General features: G+C 61.4%; 1 protein-coding gene across 6 annotated transcripts in view; it reads right to left on the bottom strand.

Moving 5' to 3' along the window:
• Positions 1 to 14910: 14910 nt before the first annotated feature.
• Positions 14911 to 22316, bottom strand: part of ARHGEF10 (Rho guanine nucleotide exchange factor 10) — a 45005-nt gene continuing 37599 nt past the window's right edge. For all 6 annotated transcript variants that reach the window (XM_037063377.1, XM_037063379.1, XM_037063378.1 and 3 more), the window contains 3 exons: positions 19136 to 19310; positions 17044 to 17166; positions 14911 to 16459 (listed from right to left, as the gene is read on the bottom strand). In XM_037063377.1, coding sequence (XP_036919272.1) covers positions 15975 to 16459; positions 17044 to 17166; positions 19136 to 19310 — 783 coding nt within the window. In that variant the 3' untranslated portion in view covers positions 14911 to 15974. The remainder of the gene's footprint in view (positions 16460 to 17043; positions 17167 to 19135; positions 19311 to 22316) is intronic.

Raw genomic sequence — 22316 nt, forward strand, 5'->3', positions numbered from 1 at the left:
CTGGGAAGGCAGCTGTGAGGACCTGCAGGTGAACAGCGAGCCTCCGTGGAGACTGGGTAGCCTGGCGGGGCTCAGGGGTCTCAGGCCCCAGCGTTGGGAGGAACAAGGAACGGGCAAGAGACCTCAGGCTCAGGGGTCGCCCAGGAGATGCGTCTGCCTGTCAAAGGGGACCAGACGGCGCTTACCCACTCGCACTGCCTGCCGATTCCCAGTTCATCCTACTCCATACTGTGACCTGATGCCTGAGCCAGGCATGTGCGTGCCCACGTGTGCCCGTGTGTGTGCGTGTGCGTGTGCTTGCCCAGCTCTTCCTGCCACAGTGTTAGTGAAAACCCCTCTCTGGTTATTCTCAGACACGCGACATGCAGCGTCCCCTCTGTCCCTCCCGACGCCGTTAAGGAGTTGTCTCTGTGGCACATTCTCGACGTGGGAGGCGGGGTCCCAGGACCAGGGAGGCACCGTGGGAACTGCCGCGAGTGACCGGAGCCCCAGGGCCCCTGGAGGCAGGGGAGGATGCTGAGCAGCTGCTGAGGGGACAGGACAGGCTGTTTACTCAGCTGCTGCCGCTGCCCCGCTGCCCTGCTGCCCCGTGATGCTACCTCAGCTCCCTGGTGGCCGCATCCGGAGAGGGTGGAGAGCACGGGCCCCCAGCGCCGGAATGCGATGACCAGCCGGAAGCCTGCGGAGGTTCTGTACGCGCAGCTCGCTGGCACGGTCCCAAGGACTCAGCCGAGTCACCCACCGGGAGAGCCAGGCACAGACGAAGATCCGCTCACCTGCCTTCCCCAACTGCTCACGACGCTGCACATCCGAAATAAAATGGGGGAACGGCCCTTCCTCGGCTCTCCTTCTCGCGCTTCTGCACAACACAGAAGGCCTTAGGCCTCCGAAAACACGGTATTTTTCAACTTCCCATTCTCTGTTTGCTGTGACTCATTAGAAAGTGCCAGAGCCACAGCCCAGGAACCGCCTGCAGGCCGGCACCCACGGGACACCAAGGCAGGGGCAGTGACCAGGACCTTCCCACCGCGGCTGCCACGTTCCCCTGGAGGGTGACGCTGCCTGGAAGGAGAAGTGGTGCCCTGTGGTGCTAACACCAGATCTTCCGTGAAGCACGTATGCACCCAGACACACGCACACGTCCCCACCCGACACCCGTCCACTTCTACGCCACAGTGACTGCACTGCCCAGCGGGCTCTGGCCCCTTTTGTTCACGTGTCTCGTGGCTGGAAATGTGGTGGGAACTCCCGCGGAGGCACCCTGTCCACTCCTGCTGGACCCCGTGCAGCCCCCACCCGTGGACGTAACGGGGGGCACATTGCAATGGAGAATGCTCTAGGGCGCTGCGTCCTGGGGGAGCTGTGGCCTCTGTCACTGCTGGACTCCAGCCCGAGGGCCCCGGCTACGGGGACAGGACATGAACCCCAGACTGTGTGGTCCGCTGCACCAGGGCTCTGACGGTCTCTGTGCCACCCCCTCGCCCAGCCACCTCTGTCACCAGCTGGAGGGCTGGGAAGTGCAGGACTGGGATTAAGGGGACGTCCAGCTGGACAGCAAGCCGTGAAAACCTGTCGAGCAGGCTGTCACGCCTCGTTCACCGGACCTCAGACCTCTTCCAGTTGAGTTCTGAGAGGCTGTGTAGAGCTTGGGGCTCAGAGGTTTCTTGGTTGGTGAAACGACCACATTCGAGACCGGGAAGCAGGTAACAGCTGGCTGCTGGCCACTCAGGGAGGAGCGCTGTGTGTGGGGACGTGACTCCGGCCAGGTCAGCCAGCCTGGCCTCTCTTCACCTGCGAGATCCCAGGCTTCCAGGGGGATCTGGCCATCTGTCCCCCAGTGACAACAAAATGACAGAGAAAGCAGCCGAGCAAGGAAACCCCCATTTTCACGGGACAAAGGAGAAATAAAGGGACCAGGCCTCGCTGGGTCTGAAATCAAACTGTCCTCCTTCCCCGCCTCCCAGGCTGTCAAACCAGACAGGTGTTTGGAGCCCAGGTGACAGGCGGGGGCACCGTCACACCTCAGAGCAAGGTCACTCAGGAGGCCCAGCAAGGCCCTGGAGTGAGAACGCAGGTACTCGAAGTAGAAAGAGTTTGCATCTGAGACGCAGACAGAACTCATGGCCCCATGGCCCCAAGCCGTGTAGGCGGGGCCGTTGTCCCCTGGCAGGACCCTGACAGACCCACGGACACCCCAGTGTGAAGACCATCTGAGAGCCACAGCCTGCCAGCTGGGGCCGAGTGAGACAGACGCCACGGGAAATGAAAGCAGGCCTCTGGGCCCGGACTGTCCTGGGGATGGGGGGGGGGGGAGTGTGATGACTCAGAGAAGAGAGCCAGGACACCGAGGACGGAGCCAAGAGCAGTGAAGAATCGCTCCCTGGACTAGAACCCACGCGTTCCGGGAACCGCAGCCCTGGGCTGCCCGCACCTCAGGGCTGCCTCGGGCCAAGCAGACAGGACGGTGGGGCTGGTTCAGCTCCTGTGTCACCTGGGCTGACAGGTCCTCGGTCAAACGCCGGGCTACATGGGGAGGGACAGTGTGTTTTACCTGAGAGTAACATGAAGTTGGAACTAAGCAAATCACCCTGCAGGATGTGGGGCAGGGGTGGGGGGACCTCATGGGTGAAAGAGGAAAGCAGCGGGTGGGCCCCCAGGAGCAGGGACTGCGCCTTCAGGCTGCAGCTGCTGCGCTGGCCCTGCAGGGGGCGCACTGCCGGGCGTTGCCAGCTCCCACAGCCACAGGGGCCAGTTCTGTAGCGTGAACACCCTCTCTGTGCACCAACACGCATGTCCTCCTGGCTCTAACACATGGCTCCGTGGCGGCTGCCCGCACTGCCCATCACTGCGTGCTGGGTGGCTGGGCAGGTGCTGTCCCTCCTCGGTGAACGGGTCTTCACTTCCAGGCAACCAAACCCAGGGACCGATGCCCACCAGTCACTCGCACCCAGACCCAATTCCAAAGATGAGACGCTGGACCTGGCATGGAGACTCAGGCCACAGCAGGGTGGGGGAGGGGGCAGGGAGCCCAGGGGCCCAGGCCCAGGGCATCCGGGACGGACCGAAGCAGGCCACCCCCAAAGGCCACCAGGGCACTTCCTGCTCTGCAGGGCCTGCTCACTGTGACAGGGACACTTGTCCACTGAGAGTGGCACCCAGGCCCCTGCCCTTGGGAGCCACAGGCACGCGGCTGCAAGTCACAGGACAGTGTGACTTCTAAGTTGAGTTAGGAAGGAAGCTCGGCCTCCCCGGGGAAGAGGCCTAGTGGCCCTGAGGCTGCTTGGCTCACCCAACGCAGGGACCCCAGGGAGACAGAGACGCGGGGGGAGTGCGGGTGTCTGGGCCGCCCAGCAGCGACCTCGGACAAGCCTCAGGCACCTCAGAGGCACAGACCGAGATGCACACTCCCCACCCGCTCCCAGCCCCACTCTGCCCACAGACCCGCACATCACTGTTCCAACCGGTCTGAGTGGTGCAGGCAGCCTCGCGCCGCAGGAACACACTCATTACATCTCAGCTCTGGAGCCTGGACGGCCAGCACCTGGGTGTCAGCAGAACCCGGGTCTGGCCGGGGCTCACCATGACCGCCCGGGGAGGGCAGGGAGAGGGGTGTCTTTCGTAAGAGCACCGGGCCACCCCAACACCACTTGCCTCCCAAGGCCACCTCCTACACTGCATCTGGTGGGGGCTGGGCTTCCACACACGCGTTTGGGGACCGCAGACCTTCCGTCTGCGGTGTGTGGGTTGTGGGGCAGCTGCTCACCAGGCCAGGCTCCTGCTGCTGCCAAGGTCTCAGGGGCACTCTCCTATGTCAACGGGGAGCCCTCGGCAGCCCACGGTCCACCGTCAGATTTGTGTCTGTGAATGCCACTCTGAGTCCGGTTCGAGGACCCGATCGAGGGGCAGGAGTGACGTGGAAGCAGGGCGACGGCCGCAGCCCTGACAGCAGCCGAGAGGGACTGGGCATAAAGGCAGCAAGCTTGGGGCCGTCCACTCGGAGGTGTCTCGCGGCTCCAAGACTTGCGGGTGAAGTGGTGACAACAGCGTCGGACAGTGGCACTGTGAGGGCCACCCGCTCACGAGACAGCGTGTCTACACCATTCAGCGTGACGAGGCCTCGGTCCTGCAAAATGACCGCACGTCCTACGTAACCCTTCACCCCCTGGCACACACAGCTGCACTGGTCTCCATGAAAGAACCACGACAACTAGGAATAAAAACGAAGCCAGGGCTGCTGCCTGGCCCCGGTCCGCTCTCCAGGACCTCTGCAAGTGCTCCTTCCGGGACTGTCCCCACACCGTACCCCTCCTCATCCTCCAGGTCTCCAGAGCCTCGTCTTGGTTGGCCATGCCCTGTGAATTCACTGGATTCCACGTCAACACCCTTCACCTTGTCAGAGCTGAAGCTGTGAGGGCTGGCACTGGCTGTCTCACCGGGCCCCGGGGCCCCGGGACTGCGCCTGACCGAGGCAGTGGGCACTCGGTCAGTGATGGGTGACTGTGATGGGAGGAGACTGGTGTTCAGCCATCAGAACCGCATGGACTTCGGTTCGTTTCACGGTGACCTCCTCACCAGCAGAGGCTGGGTTGCTGGCAAAGGCGAGCTCCTCAAAGCGCCTGTTTTATTCTCCAAGTCAGTCCTCCCGGTCAGGCCTTCTGCAGCAGTGCGGGGTGCCAGCGCCACGCTTTAGCCTGGTCTCGGTGAACCAAGGCCACAGAGGAGACAGCGATCCCTTCAACTCCAGAGAAGGGCAGCCGCCCCCAGGTCACCAGGGGCAGGAGTGCTTTCAGGAGGGCCAGGCTGGGTCCTGATCTGCCGCCCACTCCAGCCCACCGGCGGCCGGGCCACAGAGCGGAGGGGCGTGGGCACCGCTGCCTGAGTCACGGCAGCTTCCCGCTCAGCTGTGAGCACAGAGCAGCTGTTGGCATTTAGCGAACAGCGGAGCTCGTCGGGCGCGGAGGCGTCCACGGTGCGCGGAGCCTCTGTTCCCGTGTGGGGACAAAGACACCCTGAGTGCTCTGCCAGCTCCACGCTGTGCCCAGCCGCCCTGTTGACAATGACAGCTGGCTTCTCACACGGAAACGGGGCGGGGGGGTGGCACAGAAGCCACAGGGCTGTGGGGCGAGGTGCTCAGGAGTGAAGTCACCCCCTTCCCAGATGCCTCCCTCCTCCCAGTGACAGGCCAGGTGCTGTGGAGGCAGGACCCCCCTGGGAACGCAGAGCGCAGGGAGGCAGGCGGGCCACTGGCAGGCACCCTGGGGACGGCTCCGGCTCGGCTGTAGCCAAAGACAGGCGTCTGTATCTCCGTTTTCTTCCCCCTGAGCCCCAGGCTGCCGTCAGGACCGCGCACGAAGCCCTTCGGCTGGCTTTCACTCGGCACCTTCTCACAGTTGCCGATCCATGAACAGTACATGCTCAAAGGACTTCCCGCCTCGTGCAGGCAGCTGCCCAGTTATGAGCAGAACGCCAAGTACCAGGGACATGCAGCCCCTGTGCTGTCCCTGGCGCCCCTCTACGGCTCCTGAAGGGGGACTCTAGTATCAGGACACCGATAGCTGGGGGGAAGGCTCAGAGCCACGCGGCACCCATCCGGGATCCCAATCAGAGGCCGAGTGATTGCCCCTTAACGAGACAGAGCAGAGGGAACCCTTCAGCCCTCAGTGCTGGGGGTGGGGGGCAGGGACGGAGGGGCAGGAATTCACAGTCTGGAGGTCACCTCCTGTGGTGGACTAGGCCCCTTATCACATTGGTTTGTTCTTTTTCCTTAGAACAGATATGGGGGAGGGTGGACACCCAGAGGGTGGCTGTGTAGGAAGCTACGGAGGTGATGAATTGTTTTATTATTGATTAGAGAAAGAGAGAGAGGAAGGGAGGGGGTGGGAGACAGAACACGGATTTGTTGTTCCACTTACTGATGCGTCATTGGTTGACTCTTGTTCGTGCCCTGACCGGAGGTTGAACCCGCAAAGCTGGGGTACCTGGAGGGCGCTCTAACCCACTGAGCAGCCCGGCCAGGACCCAGAGGTGGTTAATTTTTAAAACCTCCCTTATTTAATCTTCCAGATTCTGGGGTCACGCCTGAGTGAGGAACCCCAGGTCACCCCGCCCTGACCGCGGAGCAGGCTCTCCCCTGCGCCCCCGCCAATCTCCCCACCCCGCGCGTGGGGCCGGGGCAGGCTGAGGAGCAGCTGCAGAAACGCCTCTGAACTGCGCTCCAGAGTCTCGCGCGGTGACGCCGAGCTGGCCACTCTCGGGCTGTTTCAACACCGCTCCTCTTGCCCCCGCCCCACCTCCCCACCTCCCCACCTCCCCACCCCGTACCACCGTGACGTCAGGCACGTGCACACGCGCTACGGCACCGCCACGGGCCATCCACGCGGTCGGTGGGGCAAAGGCTCCCCGAAAACAAAGCTTTCCGTTTGCAGGAGCCCCGAGTAATCCGGGGCATCAGCTGACGAAGCAGGGGCCGGATCCTGGGGGCCGGGGGCGGAGAGCCCCTGCGGTGCCCGCGGGCACACAGCCGGGCCTCCGCCTGGACTCCAAACGTCGCCCAGGTCCGGGAGGGGCCTCTCACCCCCACTTCCGTGGCCCGATGGACGACCACGGGCCGGGCCCGGGCATCCCGAGCAGAGCGGGCACAGCATCGGCCCGCCGGCCACAAACGGGGTCCGGCCGCCGCCCTGGGAACGCCCGGTGGGGCGCGGGGCGGCTCCACCAGGCTGCGCTCAGATGGGCCGGGCGCGGTGACATGGGATCAGTGGTGGGACAGCTGGTGGCCGCGGCGCTGCCCTCAGAGGCGGTCGCCGCGGAGGCTCCTGCCCCCCTCGCACGCCTGCGGGCTGGCTATCCCTGCGGGGAGCGCGCCTGAGCGCGAGCGCGCTGCAGGACCTCGCGGTTGTCCAGGACGGAGGTCCACGCACCCCCTCACCGCCCCCCACGCGCGCACAGCCACCCCTGCCGCCTCCCTTTCTGGGCGGCCCCCACCCCCATCGGTGCTCCCTGACTCCCCCTCGCCACCCCAACCCTCCTACGCCCCCGCTCCCCTGTCCTCGGGTTCCGGGGCCTTTCGCCCCGGCCTTCCCCCGTGGCCACCCCTACCTCCTACCTCGCCGCCCAGCGTCTCGCCTGAGCTGGGGACGCAGCACTGGGGTCTCCGGTGCGCGTGCGCGAGCGCGCAGGCCTCCGCTCCGCACCTGTACGAGCGCCCCGGTCCGCGCACCTTCCCAGCCCCCGGCGCCCCCGCCCCCGGGAAGCGACCACAGTGGACCCCGCACTCACCCGCGCGCGCCGAGGCCCAGCCGCTGGGAGGAGCGCGAGGCTGCGCGGGGGGCGGCTCCGGGTGGAGCGCGCCGGCGCGGGCCGGGGGCGGGGGCCGGGCCGGGAGGGGTGGCCCGGAGGTGGACGCTGAGGCCCGGCAGGAAGGGGGCTTGAGGAGGGAGCGCGCCCGCAGGCGGCGCATCACCCCGCACACCTGCTCCCCTTACCAACGGAGCACGTGAGCCCCCACCCGCGGAGGGCAGAACGTCCCTGCCCAAGGCTTTGCTCTTCTATGCCCCGGCAGCCCACCCCTGCGCGCCACTAAACGTGAAGTAAGGGAGCTCACGGTTTATGTGGTTTCATAAAACCAGGGATGGACGATGCGCTGTTGGCATAGTCAGAGATTAGAAACCTGTTGCCCACGTCCTCACAGATTCCAGAATGAAAAAGAAAATGGACCGTACGTTGGAACTTGGTCCTGGAAACGCAGCCTCCACTCCGACAGTCCCCAGGGGCAACCGTGTCCCCTCGGACCCGGTGGCGGGAGGAGCAGGCCCCGCACACCTGCGCGTGGGCAGAGACCCGGCTCCCTGACAGGGATCCCCGGGGTCCAGGTCTACGGCGGAACCCCTGATGACAAACGCAGTTCTTAAACGTTGCGTCCCACATAGTAATCGGATTTCCGTAGACTCCCGGGGGCGGAGTCGGAGCCTTGACTCTCTCTTTTCTTAGGTTCTGCTTTTGACACTCCTGGCGGGGTCCCACGTGTCCTGAGAACAGCCTCACGGCCATGTTCGTTCAGCTGTCGAGCAGAGTCCTTTACATAGCGTCTGGGTCCCAGGGGACAGAAACTGTGCACTTGTTGGGGTGCATGCGGGCTGGGGGGGGCTAGAGCGGGGTTACTGTTGCGGGTGACGTTCTTCTGAGTCAATAGATGTATCGTAACAGGCGCGGCCTGCAAGTCTGTCCCACAGGGACACCTGTAGCCGCTTCTGCGTGCCCCTGCCTATATATGGCGACCAGGTCACTCGAGCACAAAGGCACCCTCAGGGGCTGAGGTATTTCCTCTCGTGCTCCATGTTTAGACTGTTTCATCTCCCCCCAAGTGTTTCGGAATCTCCTGAGGCCTTTTCAGAGTGTCTGCGACCTTCACCGGAGCCTGCCTGGGGCTAGGTCACCCACAACGGTGACTTAAAGGGGTCTGGGTGGTGTTCGAAGCCATTTCCCAGCCATGCCTCCACCCCCTGCCCCACCTCCCGTTTCTTTTCAAGAGCAACTTTGGGTGGACCCACCGCCTCCCGCTGCATCTGGAGTCCCACCCCCCTCAGCGGGTGAGCCGCCAAGGCCCCTCAGCTGTCCCCAGTCTTGGTGCCGGCCTGGCCTGGCCAGGCCTGTCTTCTCCACCACTCTGCGATCCGATCCAGGGAAATGTCACAGTTAACTCTTCTTCCCACTGGGTTTGCGTTGCTTGCCATAGTCTAGGTTCTCAGTAAGTATTTGCCGACGGAATGAAAAACTGCATGAAGTAACCTGGACCCCTACTCCATCCGGTTGGTGAGGAGAGCAGGAAGCCCCATTGGCTTCGGACAACAGAGGTTCCGTGGTTGAGTGTGCTGTGTGCCGGCGTGGGCTGTGGGAGCCACAGAGGAGTGTCCATGGCTTCAGGAGCCCAGGGGAGGCACAGGGACCTGGAGTCCGGGGGGGCAGCCATGTCAAGGTGAAGGGTCAGACCTAAGAGTTCAATAACAGCTGCTTCAGCAGTATTCATGAGTAGCCATGTTTTACTAGTTCAATTCCCTGCCAACTTGAAAACGAATACACACACACACACACACACACACACACACAGAGTGTGCAAACCTGGCCCGGAAAACACACACGCTCACAGGGTTGTCCTAGTGTGGCGGTGACCGCCCCCAAGTGTGGCAGTCCAGTGGCCCGTCCCAGGTCTTGGGACCCCGAGCCCTGCCTGGAGGCTGCAGGGAGGCGGGGAGAACACCCACTTTGGAATCCGACAGACAGGATTCCAATTCAAAGACCAGTGTCACCATTCCCAAGTCTTGTGCACTTTGGACCCTTAACCTCTCCGTGCCCCACCGCCCTCTTCTATGAATGGGGGTGTGGGGCCCCCTCCCCGTGGGGCCCAGATGGTGGGAGTGCTGCACTGAGGGCCGAGGACCCCAGCCCTGGGGCAGGGTGATACAGGGGGCCGGGCTGGTCCTGTCTCTGCCCCCCGAGGGACGGGTGGAAAGCGTTTTCACCTCCAAACACAGATTTCAGATTTTATGTGCACATCCCGGGCGTGGACGCACAGGAAGAAGGTGGCCAGTCAGCCACAGTCCCTGGTTCTGAGCCTGGCGGGTCTTCCTGTGCGTCCAACACTGAGTACTGGATAGCTTCCCCGAAGCTTTCAGTAGTCCCCGTGAGTTCCTGTGCGCTCCCCCGGCCTTCCAAAAAGCAGCAATTAAACTCCAGTAGCTGTCAGGAATGGATCCAATTGCTACAAAGTACTTGTAGTCTCTTGGCATGAAAAATTAATTAGCTATCTTCGAGCTGGCGTCGGAACAGCATTCACGGTTGCACGGAGAACTTCAGCCCTTTCTGCGTGGAGGGAAGGCCATCGTCCCCACAGCGCGGCCCTCCGAGGCTCCCCCCTCTGGCGCTGATGAACTCGGGGTGCCCTTGCCTCCTGTGAGCTGCTTCCTGAGTATCCTGGAGATCTTTCCTCATGTCCGAGTTGTCCCGAATGTCTGAGAAGCCCTTGGCCAAGAGCCTCATGCCAGGAGAGCTCTCTGCTCCTCTGAGACCCCACTGTCACTCTAGGCGGCCCCCGAGTGCAAGGGAGGCCCCGCGGCCCTGGTCTGAATAGGAGAACAGAGAGCCACCTTCTGGCCAGAAGCCCGGGCCAGTGCTGAGAGGCAGCACAGGCCGGCTCACTGTTTGTGGAGTCAGTCGGCATACGGCTGCGTGGACCGCCTGCCCGGACCGCCTGCCCACCGCCTCCAGTTATCCCACCCCGTGTCCTCTGTGGACAAATGTCAGCTGCACACCTGCCTTCAGCCGAGGGAAGTGACCTGGAGGCTGCACATGCTTGTCACAGGAGTAAACCTAAGGCCACCACGTGGCTCTCGGGTTTACCGGTGTCAATCCTGACAAACCTTCTTTGAAAAGAAATAAAAATAAAAAGTTAATAGTTTTCAGCCCTGGCTGGTGTGGCTCAGCGGATTAAGTGCAGACCTGAGGACCAGAGAGTTGCCGGTTCGATTCCCAGTCAGGGCACATGCCTGGGTTTCGGGCCAGGTCCCCAGTAGGGGGCGCAGGAGAGGCAACCACACATTGATGTTTCTCTCCCTCTCTTTCTCCCTCTCTTCCCCTCTCTAAAAACACATAAATAAAATCTTTTAAAATATATTTTTTATTTTTTTCAAAAAGTTAATCGTCTTTAAACTAAAGTGGTACCTCAGTACTCATCGTGAATTTGTTCAGCACGCATGGGGAGTGTTGAAACCAATGAGCGGCGAGCGAGAGGCACGTGGTGAAGCCTTTCCCCGCGCGGGGCGGCAGTGTGACTCACACAAGTTCTAGCAAGTGTGACGAGTCCCGAGCAAGCGCCAGGAGCTGAAACGTGTTTTTCTCATCAAAATGCAATGAGTATGAGGTAGGGCGAGGTCTGGAGCCGTCGAGTACCGAGGCGTGGCTGTGTTTTTCAAGGCATTTCAACTGTTTTCGTAGCTAGGTTTAAATAGCAAATTCCCAAAAGGATACACTAAATAAGGGCCCTTCATCACCCTAATTCAGGGTGACCTGTGTAAGAAGAGGGAGCCGGGCACACACACGCCCGTGACCATGGAGACAGGCTATGGTGACATGGCCACAAGCAGGGACAGCAGAGACGCTGGCAAAGAGTGGCAGCCCCAGTGGTGAGGAGTCCCGGGAGCCTGCAGGGGGCAGAGGGGCGGGGCCCAGCCAGCACCCGGGACTGAGAGAGAGGGAACCCGCCCAGCTCTCGGAAGCCCCTGGGCCCGCCCTGGGCCATCGTCACGGCAGCCCCAGCCACCTGACTCGACCACTGTGCGTCTTTTCTGAGGAAGCAGGGCCTTCAGAACACCTGTTCTGATGCTCAGTTAACGCTTTTCTTACTTTCAGTCCCCAGAGTGAATTGCTACACAAATGACAGCCTTGTGAAATCGTCGGGAAGACAAAGCTGTTTTCCCAGCACCGAGCTGCTGCAGAGAGGCAGCACCGCGGCCCTGAGCCTACCACCGGCGTCCACAGGAGGCAGGAGGTTACGGGGTCGTCGTAGGGACCCCGCCGGGAGCACTGGGCCTGGGGGAGACAGGCCGGCAGGAAGCAGGGCCCACAGGTCACCGCAGCGCCTTGTGAACACGGTGGCCTGTCTGGCACACGCAAAGGTCTCCCCCGACATGATTCCGTCTGCACCTCCTGCCACCCCTGCGCTCTGGTCCCGACCAGCCCACTCCTGACCCACAGGTGAGGAGAGGAGGCTCAGCCACAGGCCCTGTGGGTCCCGTGGAGCCTGTCCCCAGTGGGGCTCTGCTGAGGGCCTCTGTGCAGCGATAAGGAACGCTGGGTGTGCCTGCACCCAGCGTGCCAGAGGACCCGGTGCCATGTCCTCCCTCCAGGCCGAGTGTGACCTTGAGTCTGGGGGGAGACGCACCAGGCAGCCCCGGCTCACGCCTGTGTCCCCATTTCATGACAGGCACACGACAGTTTACATTCAAATTGAATGGCGGTGTGGCCACCACACTGGCCACCTGCGGGCTTCAGGCACATTGGGCTCACGCCGGGGGCTGCAGCACCGGGCCTGTCACGGGGTGGGGTGGGGGACACGCATGGGTCCTCCCTCCCTGGGGACAAGTGGTGTCCCTGCCCCGTGGGCTGCAGGGGGCCACCCCCGTCCCCATCCCCGGCCCCCACACTATCAGCTCCTGGTACTCACTAGCTGTGACAACCAACACGTCCCCAAACATTGTAACTGTTCCCTGGGGGGAGGGACACTGCAAGGTTGACAACTGAGCTAAAGACAGAGCAGGATGCCATCTGTTAGCACCAAAAAAAATAAAAACAAAAATAAAAATAAAGAAAAGAGCAAGCCGTTATTTTTAGAGGAGTCCTGGTACTTACCCGCCCACGCCCAGCAGGTCCTCTGCCGCCCGTCCACACAGGTGCCACCGCGGTCACTGAACAGCCTGCAGGGACAGAAGGTGGCAGCCTGGCCAGGCCTGGCGCCGACCTGCCCACAGGGGTCTCCTCGCAGCAGGATTACAGGATCCCCCCAGAACCTCAGGGGTGCGCTGTCTGGCCCCACATTTCCAGCCTGCAAACCACTGGGCTGCGTGCCCCCTCGTCTCTGAGGTTCGGATTGACCCTGAGGAAAAGCTCTGTCTTATACGACATCCTGATTCCTGAGAGCACTTTCTGTGTGTCTGCTTTAGCCGCTGGCCGGGCTCCAGACCGCTCGATTATGCAGCCCTGGCCGAGCCCCCAGTGCCAGCACGGCGGGGTCCACGCCTCAGCCCTCCTTCCCCACAGCCCCAGCTTGTCACCCTGATTCTGGCAGGTTGTGCCGACGAGCATGGGCCGGCTGCAGTCCTTGGGCTGGCACCATCACGCATGGGCAGCGCTCCTCTCACCAGCTCACCAGCGGCCACCGGCCTGGGGCCACCATGGGACATAAGCCCCTGCTCCCAGCGTCCCCGCTCCCTGACAGAGTCACTGTGGGCCAGACGCCCAGCCCGTGCCCCCTTCCGTGAAATGGGGGGATGGGGTAAGCGTTCCCACAAGGCGGCGGTCTGAGCACAGCATGCCTACTGTCCTCACCGTGCTACAGTGGGACGGGGGGCCGGCTGGGAGCGGGCGGGGGCTGCCCAGAGAGGGAGGGGTGCGGGGGACACACGGTCACCCTCAGGGTGCAGGTGACGGGTTCCATGTGCCTGCTTCCTGCCCGCGCTGCAGGTTCTCACCAGAAGAACACGGCAGTGGCACCTGGCTCACCCTCTGACCTGCTGCGAAAGGGTTAATTCTTCCCCCGCGTGTTGGCGCCGGTCCCAGGGAGCAAAGCACAGCCAGGCCTGAGCCCTGCCAGCTGTCTCCTGCCTTTTCCACCCCAATAAACATTGTCCACACGGCCCTGCAGGGAGAGGCGGGGTGCCTGGTGTGTGTGTGTGTGTGCATGCGTGCGTGCACGGGTATGGGAGGGGTGGCTTCTGAGCAGGAGCCAGAAGTGTTGTGTGCCCCAATGGGTGCTCCCGCTCACGCAGCAAGTCCCTGGAAACTGTCCTAGCGCGGTCACCCCACTGTCCACGCCTCTTCCTCCGGGCCCTCTCAGACTTGAAAGGAGAGAGCAGGGCCACCACCGAGACCTCCACACTGCCCCCCCGCCCCCCGATAACCTGCCCTGTTGGACGCCTGATGAGCGTCCGGCATTGACAGAACGCTTCCACTCCTGGGCCCTGGGCTCCTAAGGACAGGTCCAGCCTCCTGAAGCAGGTCCAGATCACACCCGGAGGTCGCCCACCTGTGAGGTCCCTGGACTCTGATGGGGCAGGGAGCTGTGGTGACCGTGGGGGTGGAAGCCCCGCCTCAACTCCTTGGAGGCTGGAGGTCCAGACCAAGGCCAGCGGACTGGGTGTCTGGGGAGGGTTTCCTGTGACATCCCATGGCGGGGGGGTCTTGTAGTAGGGACGTTGACGCCATTCAGGGGGCCTTCACCTGCAGGACCTCAACCCCTCCTGTGGCTCCACCTCCTGGCACCATGGCCTTGGGGGTCAGGGTGGAACACGTGAACCTGGGGGCACACTCAGCCCACAGTGCTGCCCCAGACTCACCCACGGCTGTGGCTTTGACATCACCTGTCCAGGCTGCTGCTGGGACGCTGGGTGCTGACCCCACCTGCAGGTGCTCGAGCCTGGGACGGCGGGCGGGGCCGGCGCCCGTGTGGACCCCACTCGGACCTGGGCCCTGCTGAGTCTGAGGGCCCCAGGGCAGGACGGGGCCCAGCAACACCAACCCTGGGCTCCTCCGTCGAAGGCACACTGAATGCCGCAGTCCCGCGCTCTCACTGCGGTGGGAAGGAAGCGGTTTGGCCGCCCAGAGGGTGATGCTGCGGGGGGCCCGGGGCTCGGCGGGGCTTCCACACGCATGTGTGTGACGCAGCAACGGTCCGCTGCTCCCGGCCACAGGTCCTTACAGAGCACAGAGGCAAGTGCTCGCATCAGTGGAGTGAGTTCCTGATTCTCAGGAATCTGTCACTTGAGAAATCAGTGAAGACTGGCACCTCCCGGCCCCTCGGACTAAACGAAGGCACCTCAGGGTCTGCGGCTTCGCCCGGCAGTGAAGACGGACGTCACCGGCTCCGTCCGAAGACCTGTCTGTGCTCCACATTCAACTGGCCCCCCTCCTGAAGCCACAGTGACTGTGGGGCAGAGGGCACGCGTCTCTGAAGCCCCGGCCCCCACTCCAATCCCCCAGCACTCGTCCTAGCCCCGGGTCTGGCTCCGCCCGGAGTGACACCCCCAAACCAGCGATGGTGACGCTGGCCCTGAAAGGACCGGAGGCCACCCCTCGCTGCTCTCCAGGACAGAGCCACCCCTCTGTGCTTCGTAGGAGGAAATGGCAACCCAGGACGCTGCGTTTTCAAACAGAAAGATTTTATTTGTGCAGGAGGACAGCAGCTAGCAGTCTGGGGCGGCGTGGGGGGGGGGGGTCCGTCACACAGAACAACATAGGCACCTTGAAAGTATTTGGCGAAGTCTCAGAATTAGCGTGTTTAGTCATCCGTAAAGTGCTAAGAAGAAACAGGTTTCTGGCGAATGGACACAGAGATCACGTTTCGGTCATTGGGCGCATAGAACCCAGGCAGCCGAGCCCACGTGGAGTGAGCTGCACCTGGGGACTCACCACCCACCACGACGTCTGCAGCTGGACCTCGGCAGCAGGGGCAGGGCCCGCACCCCGCGGCCAGCGCCACAGAACAGGCAGCGTTTCAGGCGAACAGGTGCTGACGAGGGCACCGAAGATTGGGCCACGACTGTCTGCGCCTCGCCCACAAGACGGGGACGCACGCCCACTCGAAGGGGGGACATTTGGCGTCGATGCTAGAGCCTGACTGTGGGCAGGCACTGGGCGTTTTGGTTCAAAGCCAACATCATTTATGAAATATAATAGGTTGACTAGAATATTAACTGTTAATTTTTAATAGAAAATGCAGTATAAAAATACTACTTTGTTAAGATATACAATACGCTCACTACGCCGCTTTGGGGAACCCAGCTCACGTCACGTCAGAAAGCGAGTGACACCCCAGGCCGGGCCCCGTGTTACCCACTTCCCTCGCCGTCGGGAACGCCACCCTGGAACTGAAAGGCATAGATATAAATACGAGTAGGGAACCTGCGTAGGAAGGTACTTGGAGAACTGCTGACAAAGCCCTGCACCTCGGGCCGCACTCCACTGCCCCGCACGTCTGTGGCTTGCAGACTCCCTGAGCGCCAGGGCCGGGGGTAGGGCTGCGGCGGCCAGGCCCCTGGCCACTCGGGCATCACCATGTCCCACCTTCTTGGGGAGTGTCACCCAGTTCTCTGCATGAAGAGAAGGACGTACGGACAGAGGGCGCCGTCATCACGGTATTGCACATTTCTTCCCCAAAGACTGCAGAGTGGTCCCTGGTCAACACAGCTGTGGCCGTCACCTGGCCGTCACACGTGGAGCAGGGGGATCTGCCACACCATGATGGAGGAGGCTGGCTCCTCCGGCCGCGGCTGCCGGGCCCTCCTGCCCACCCGCCGGTGGCCCTGGCCCCCGCACGCCACTAGCACCGAGCTGGCCCGCGCCGTCCTGGCTCGCCGCCTGGGGCCTGGCCTGGTGCTGGGATGCCACAGGAGGTCACAGACGACACTGTCCTCAGGCCTGTGCTCCAGAGACCCGGAGGACGAGGACAGCTCACCACTGTGCATCGCACAGCCTGGTGAAGCCCCCAGCCACACGGCGTCGGGGCTGCCCAGGCTCAGGCAGGGCCTGGCCCCCTCGCTGGGGGCCACTTCCTTCTGGTCTTCATCCTGGGGGTCTGTGCCGGGGGGTGGGCTGTCCCTGGGCTTGTCCTTGTCTGCCGTGGGGGCAGCGGTGGCCGCAACCAGGAACTTGACAGGCCCATTGTGTGCATGGTAGGAGACCATGCCCCTCCCTGTGGGGGAAAGGCTCAGCGTTGCCGGGTGCAGCGGGCAGGGGTGGACTGGGCGGCCCACCTGCCTCTCAAACCACTGCCAAAAATCCTGCCAAGAACCCTGACACACGAGTGACAGCTAACGCAAAAATGGCGACCGGGTTATGCTCTCATGGATTGTAGTTAACGCGAACAAAGCTTTCGTGAGGGTGGTCTGAAACACAGGACCGGTGGTCTCTGCTTCCAGCCCATGTCTGATCACAGAAACCGACAGGGAACAAGAAAGGCGAACCACTCTCCCTGGGCCACTCACAGAAATGGGGACACCAAGGCAGAGAAAAACTAGGGAACACAAACGGTTACACACTATGACATATGCCGTGGTAACCCTGTATCTTCTATTGTGCCGTAAGTTTCAGTATATACCCTATGACACTATGAAATAGGAAAACAAAAGGTTGTTCAAATTAATAGATGTAATCTTTACAGTAGATGAAAAGTGTTACTAATTTAAATCATTTTAAGTAACTGCTCAGACAGAAACAGGACCCACGCCAAGGAGCTCAATGAGGTCCCAGGTCATAGGCCAGGAGACGTCTCCTTACCTGTCACCTTGGGGATGCCCTGCAAACGAGGGACAGGCAGGGCCACCACAAGTCCCAGGCTGGTGCCAACCATCAGTAAGCCATGGCAGACGAGCAGGCTGGTCGCAGACAGCCGCTGGTGCCCTGCAGGGCAGACAGGGAGAGCCTGAGGCCAGGGGGCCAGGTGCCAGCGTCCCATATGGAACCACGGTAGACCCGGCCTGGGAGCTCATGCCAACAGCAGCCTCCCAGGGAGCAGGGTCACTGGAGCTCAAATCATGGTGGCACTTCCGTCAGCTGGACGAAGAAGTCCAGGCCAGGCTGTAGGGGGTGCATCCTGGGATGCCCTCAGCAGACACCCAACCAGGGAGCCGTCTGCTCTGCCTCACTCAGCTCTGGTGCCCTGGGTGCACACGTGCACACTCGTGTGCATACACACGCAGACATGCACATGTGCACACGAGCATGCACTGGTGTGTTTGCATGTGTGCACATGCAGGCACACACAGGCCCCCACACAGGTGCACACACAGACACACATGCATGCAACTGCCGCTCCGGTGCCAGCAGGAGGCACCTTTGTCGTTGAGACTTTGCACAGATAAAACTGGACTGTTCTTGTTCAGAAGCACATCCAGGAGGTGACCCTTCACGCCTCGCCCGTGCTTCCCGTTTGTGCACACAAATAAATAGGATCTGACTCCTTGTCCTGTCCCTGGCTTTGGGCTTCGCATCAGGGGTACCCGTGCTGAGGGGCTGGGAAACTGCACATCCCGAACGGATAGCGAAGGAAGTGGGCTGGCCGGGCTGCTGGTTAACCCCGAGGGCGCTGGAGCCCAGGGGTCATGACCCTGAGTCTGGGTATTGTTCCGTAAGTCGAAAACAACCTGGAGTGTGGTTTAATTTGCTACTAAGAAAAGTTACACTGTATATTTTGGAGATTAAACCTTTGTCCGAGGTATCATTGGCAAATATGTTTTCCCATACAGTTGGTTCTCTTTTTATTTTAATACTGTTTTCTTTAGCCACGCAGAAGCTTTTTATTTTGATGAGATCCCATTTGTTTACTCTTTCCTTTATGTCCCTTGCTCACAGGAACAAGTATAAAGGACACATGGACAAAAACTAACAGGGGTGGAAATGGGAGGGAGGTGGGGAGCACTGGGGGGGCGGTGGACTGGGATGGGAGTAAAAGAAAACTGTACTTGAACAATAACTAAATTTTTAAAAAGTTACACTGGTCTCTTAAAGACAGAGGTGCTGGCCGTTCTACCCAGCCCCGCCTCCCCTGGAGGGGGACGCACAGCAGATGCTGAGGGGCTCCTTTAACCCACGGTCTCAGCGTGGCCCCCGTTACAGATGCTGCTCAGAACATCCCGAAGCAGGAAACAGCTGGGCCCTGACGCGAGTTTCTGGGGGTGTTTGCAGCCAGACACGGCCCCCGTCCTTAACTACAGCCCCCGTCCTTACCCACGGCCCCTCCCCTTTGGGACACAAGGGGAGGCTGATGAGCACGCCCTGAGCCTGCTCTGTCCGCTGTGGCTCCAGCCGAAGGGCCGAATCTTCTCCAGAATGAAATTCCACGGGGAAGCGCAGTCCCCACACAGGGCAGAGTTGCAGGTCCCCCAGGTCTCGCTACCAGGGCGGCACTGGCTAGTGTCAAGTTTCCCCGGCTTGGGAAGCGGCCCTCTTGGGAGCTTCTGGAACTTGGCCTTCCAGCAAGAGCTCACAGGACAGCTTCTGTGTCGTTGCCACCCACGCAACCACCCATGTGGGCGCGCTCCGGACACACAGGGACCTAAGCTCCCACCCCAGGGGGCCTCCTGGTGGGTCTCCAGGTCCAGGGCCTTGCCCAGGGCCAGGTTGGACGCTGAGGAAGGCCCTGGACCAGACAATGAGACGGCGCTTTAGTGTGGGTCCGCATGACCCACGGTCGCCTGACAAATACTGTGTCTGGCCCTGATGGTGCAGAGCAACAGAGCCCACCCAAAACAGTGACAGCCTGCACCGGTCTCGGGGTCTTACCCCCACCTCCCCCCACCCCTCCCCCTCCCCCACCCTGGGCCCCACCCCACTCCCTGCCCCTGCAAGACCCTCCTGGTCTGCTGGTTACCTGGCAACATGTGGTGCACAGGGGTGGCTATGTTGATGTCCTGCAGGTGTTCGAGGGTCTCTGTGTGAAACAGACGCAGCGTGGACCCCGAGGTGAAGGCTATCCAGATCCCCACGCCAGCGATGGCCATGTGCGAGACCACCATGCCCTCCTCCTGATGGGCCTCCAGCTGACCCTGCGGAGGCAAGCAGAGGCGAGCTGAGGACGCATGGGACCCTGGACTGCGGAAGCCAGCTGAGACCTGTCCCCCAGCCTGCGTGGAGCCTGGGTCCTTCGTGCAACTCCCCTGCCTACCCACAGCTGGCAGGTGTCCACAGTCCATGCACCCTCGGGGGTCTCTGCAGGTGGCACCTTCCCAAACCGGACACTCCGCAGAGGTGGAAACATAATATCCATCTCATTCTTGTCGCCCTCCCCACCCCGCCCCAGGAGATCAGCAGCTGAAAAAGCTGCACTTCAAAGGCCCAAGAGGAGGGACATGACAGCAGGCACAGGGGCCCATGGGACGCAGTTACTGTGGCCCAGGCAGGCACACCGGTGTCCCTGGCGCCGGGGGCAGCTCCACTGGGTCCTTCCCAGGATGGCGGGCCCTTCCCGCTGAGGCCCCAGGCCCTCCTGTCCTCCCTGAGTCAGCACCCGGCACCCTGGGTGGCCACCGGCCACAGCTCCAGGAGACCAGGTCCCACCCTGCAGGCCCGTCCCACAACCGGCTCTGGGCAGGCACCCAGAGAATCTGCAGGGCTGTCAAGGGACCCAGGCCTGAACCCCTGAGGCACCTTCCGGTTCCTGAACCACCTGAGGGCAGTGGGTCTTGTTAAGAAAACAATTAGAATAGAATCAGCATCCCAGGACGGTCATTGAAGATCAGTCCAAGGTCACAGGGAGGGGTCCTGGGCCATCTTGAGCCTCAGGTCCCGGAGCTGCTACTGAGTTGCTGCTGACCAGCTGAAACCCCAGCTCCAGGCTATAAACACCCAGAGCACCTACCCCATGGACCCACATGGAACTTGACCTCATTTGCATATGGAACTAGCCAATCCCTGTTCACCAGCCGCCATCCTCATTTGCATGAAGCATCACACTGCTTGGGTCCCCTGCATTAACCTGTGTGGTTTGGGTTCCAACCTGAGTCTGCGCCCCTCAGCCACGACCCTTTTGTTCCAGTAAGTGTTTTATTCTTCACTGCGGCCTGAGATTTCACGCTGGTCCACAGACCAAACTTCAGGAGGCTCATCAAACCGGTTCACCCAGCACAAACACCTGCCGCCGACCTCCGCTTCCATCCGGAAAGATCAGTGGCTCTCCAGGTGACACCTGCGACTTAGACCTGAGAGTGGACGTTGCAGCCAGGACACCATCCCCGAGAGACCCTGGACAGGGACAAGGCCCCCAGGGCCTCCAGAGGCGGTTTGGACCACCCCACACCAATGTCTCCACAGGACAGAGGAGGCTCCAGCCTTCTGTTGGGCTTCTTGGGGACAAGAGCCTCCATTTCAATCTTCTCGAAAAAGGCATGGCTTTCCTTCTGAGGACCCCACTGCCAAGATGAGAGGAAGGCTGGAGGGAGGGGCCGATGTCTCCCGGTCCACAGCCAGGCTGTCACGAAATCCTCAAGGACCTCAGAGCAGAGAGGGGCCGGTGGGCAGGAACAGGCGGGAACCGCCCCCTGCGGGTCTATGTGACCAGCTCTCACACCTGCTCGGCCCCTGAGCAGCTCTGCGGGGCCACGCTGATGCCTGCGGGGCCTGAGCTCAGAGCCCGCACGACACCCACACCTCTCCCGACACCCCAACAGGCCCGGGAGTTTCCTCAGGCCTGAGGAAGCGTCTAGCACCTTTCTGCCAGGGGAGGGACGCGGTTTCCGGCAGCTGCTGTGGACCTGGAAGAGGGGCTCGTCCCAAACGCCAGCAAACGCGCAGAACTGCACCCACGTTGTAACTCCAGGCACTTCGTGTTTGAAGAAAGGCACAGACTACGCCCAGCGCAGGAGGCCATGAGTAGCCGAGAGAAAAAAGAAGCCCCTGCCCCACCCCCAAAACCCAGGGGCTTGAAGCTGTCATGGCGAGGCAATTCAGCATCTCTCTGTTTTCTTTCTGCCTCTGCGGACCTGGCGGGGGTGTGGGGAAGAGCAGGTAGGTACAGGGAGTTTGGCTCCTGCACTTTGGCTTGAATAGCCCCCCAGGCCCAGCACCTCTGGGTGGCAGGCCCAGGGCTGCCAGGCCATTCCCGGTGTCCCCACCGCAGCGTGCCACCTGCTGCACTGAAGTCACACTGACACCGTCAGGCTCTGAACTGCTTCTCCCAACGGTGCTGGCCCCTGGCCTCCTGCTCCGCCCAGGCCCGCCCCACCCTGCCCTACTCAGCTCGTTCAGGGCGTCCCTCTGGCACCCCCACCCCGTGGGAACGGCTTGGGCTGTAAGACCCGGAACACCGTGCCAGCCCCTGCGCGGCCGTCTCCCTGCACAACAGGGACTCACCACAAATTTCATTTTTTTAAGGAGCAGATTTCTGCTCCTCTCTCTGTAAATGCATTTGCTTGTTTTGGTACTTAAAGTGCACAGAAAGGAGACTTATTTAGATCCAAACCGACTACTTCTGAGTCTTCAAGATTCCCAGTGCAGGAAGCCTCGGGAGCGCGGGGGAAGTGCCGTTTGGGCTAGAATAGGGTCACAATGACACATTCCGTCCACTGGGCAGCGCCTCAGTGGGAGGGACGGAAACCGCCCTTCAGCTGTTCGGTAGGAATTGCGGGAAAAACAAGGCACTGTTTTTGCAGAAATGTTTCAAAGAGAGACCATTGTATCATACTTTCTTCTCTGTGAAAAGAAACCCGACTACAGGCTAACATGTTATTTCTGGCTCTTTGTATTATGTTTATTCAAATGATAATTTATTGCACTAATGAAAAACAGCCACTATAGGCTCCATTTCTGCTAGGTACTTTTGTAAAGTTTCTTTTAATAATAAAACATACGATATAACTAAAAACTTCCAAAGGACAGTGAAAACTGACATTGCTGTCTGTCACCCACTCTCCCCTGCTCAGAAGTGACGGCTTCTGATGGTCTCTTCGGAGGGGCCTGCACCACAGGTGCCTCAGGCACAGGCTCCATGACCATGGACAACGGCTAACACACGCAGCACGGGTCACCTGGCAACTGCATCTGCCTCCCTCCCCCAG

This window comes from Sturnira hondurensis, unplaced genomic scaffold (assembly GCF_014824575.4).
Source record: "Sturnira hondurensis isolate 20B ecotype Veracruz unplaced genomic scaffold, ASM1482457v3 Scaffold0014436, whole genome shotgun sequence".
Lineage (NCBI taxonomy): Eukaryota > Metazoa > Chordata > Mammalia > Chiroptera > Phyllostomidae > Sturnira > Sturnira hondurensis.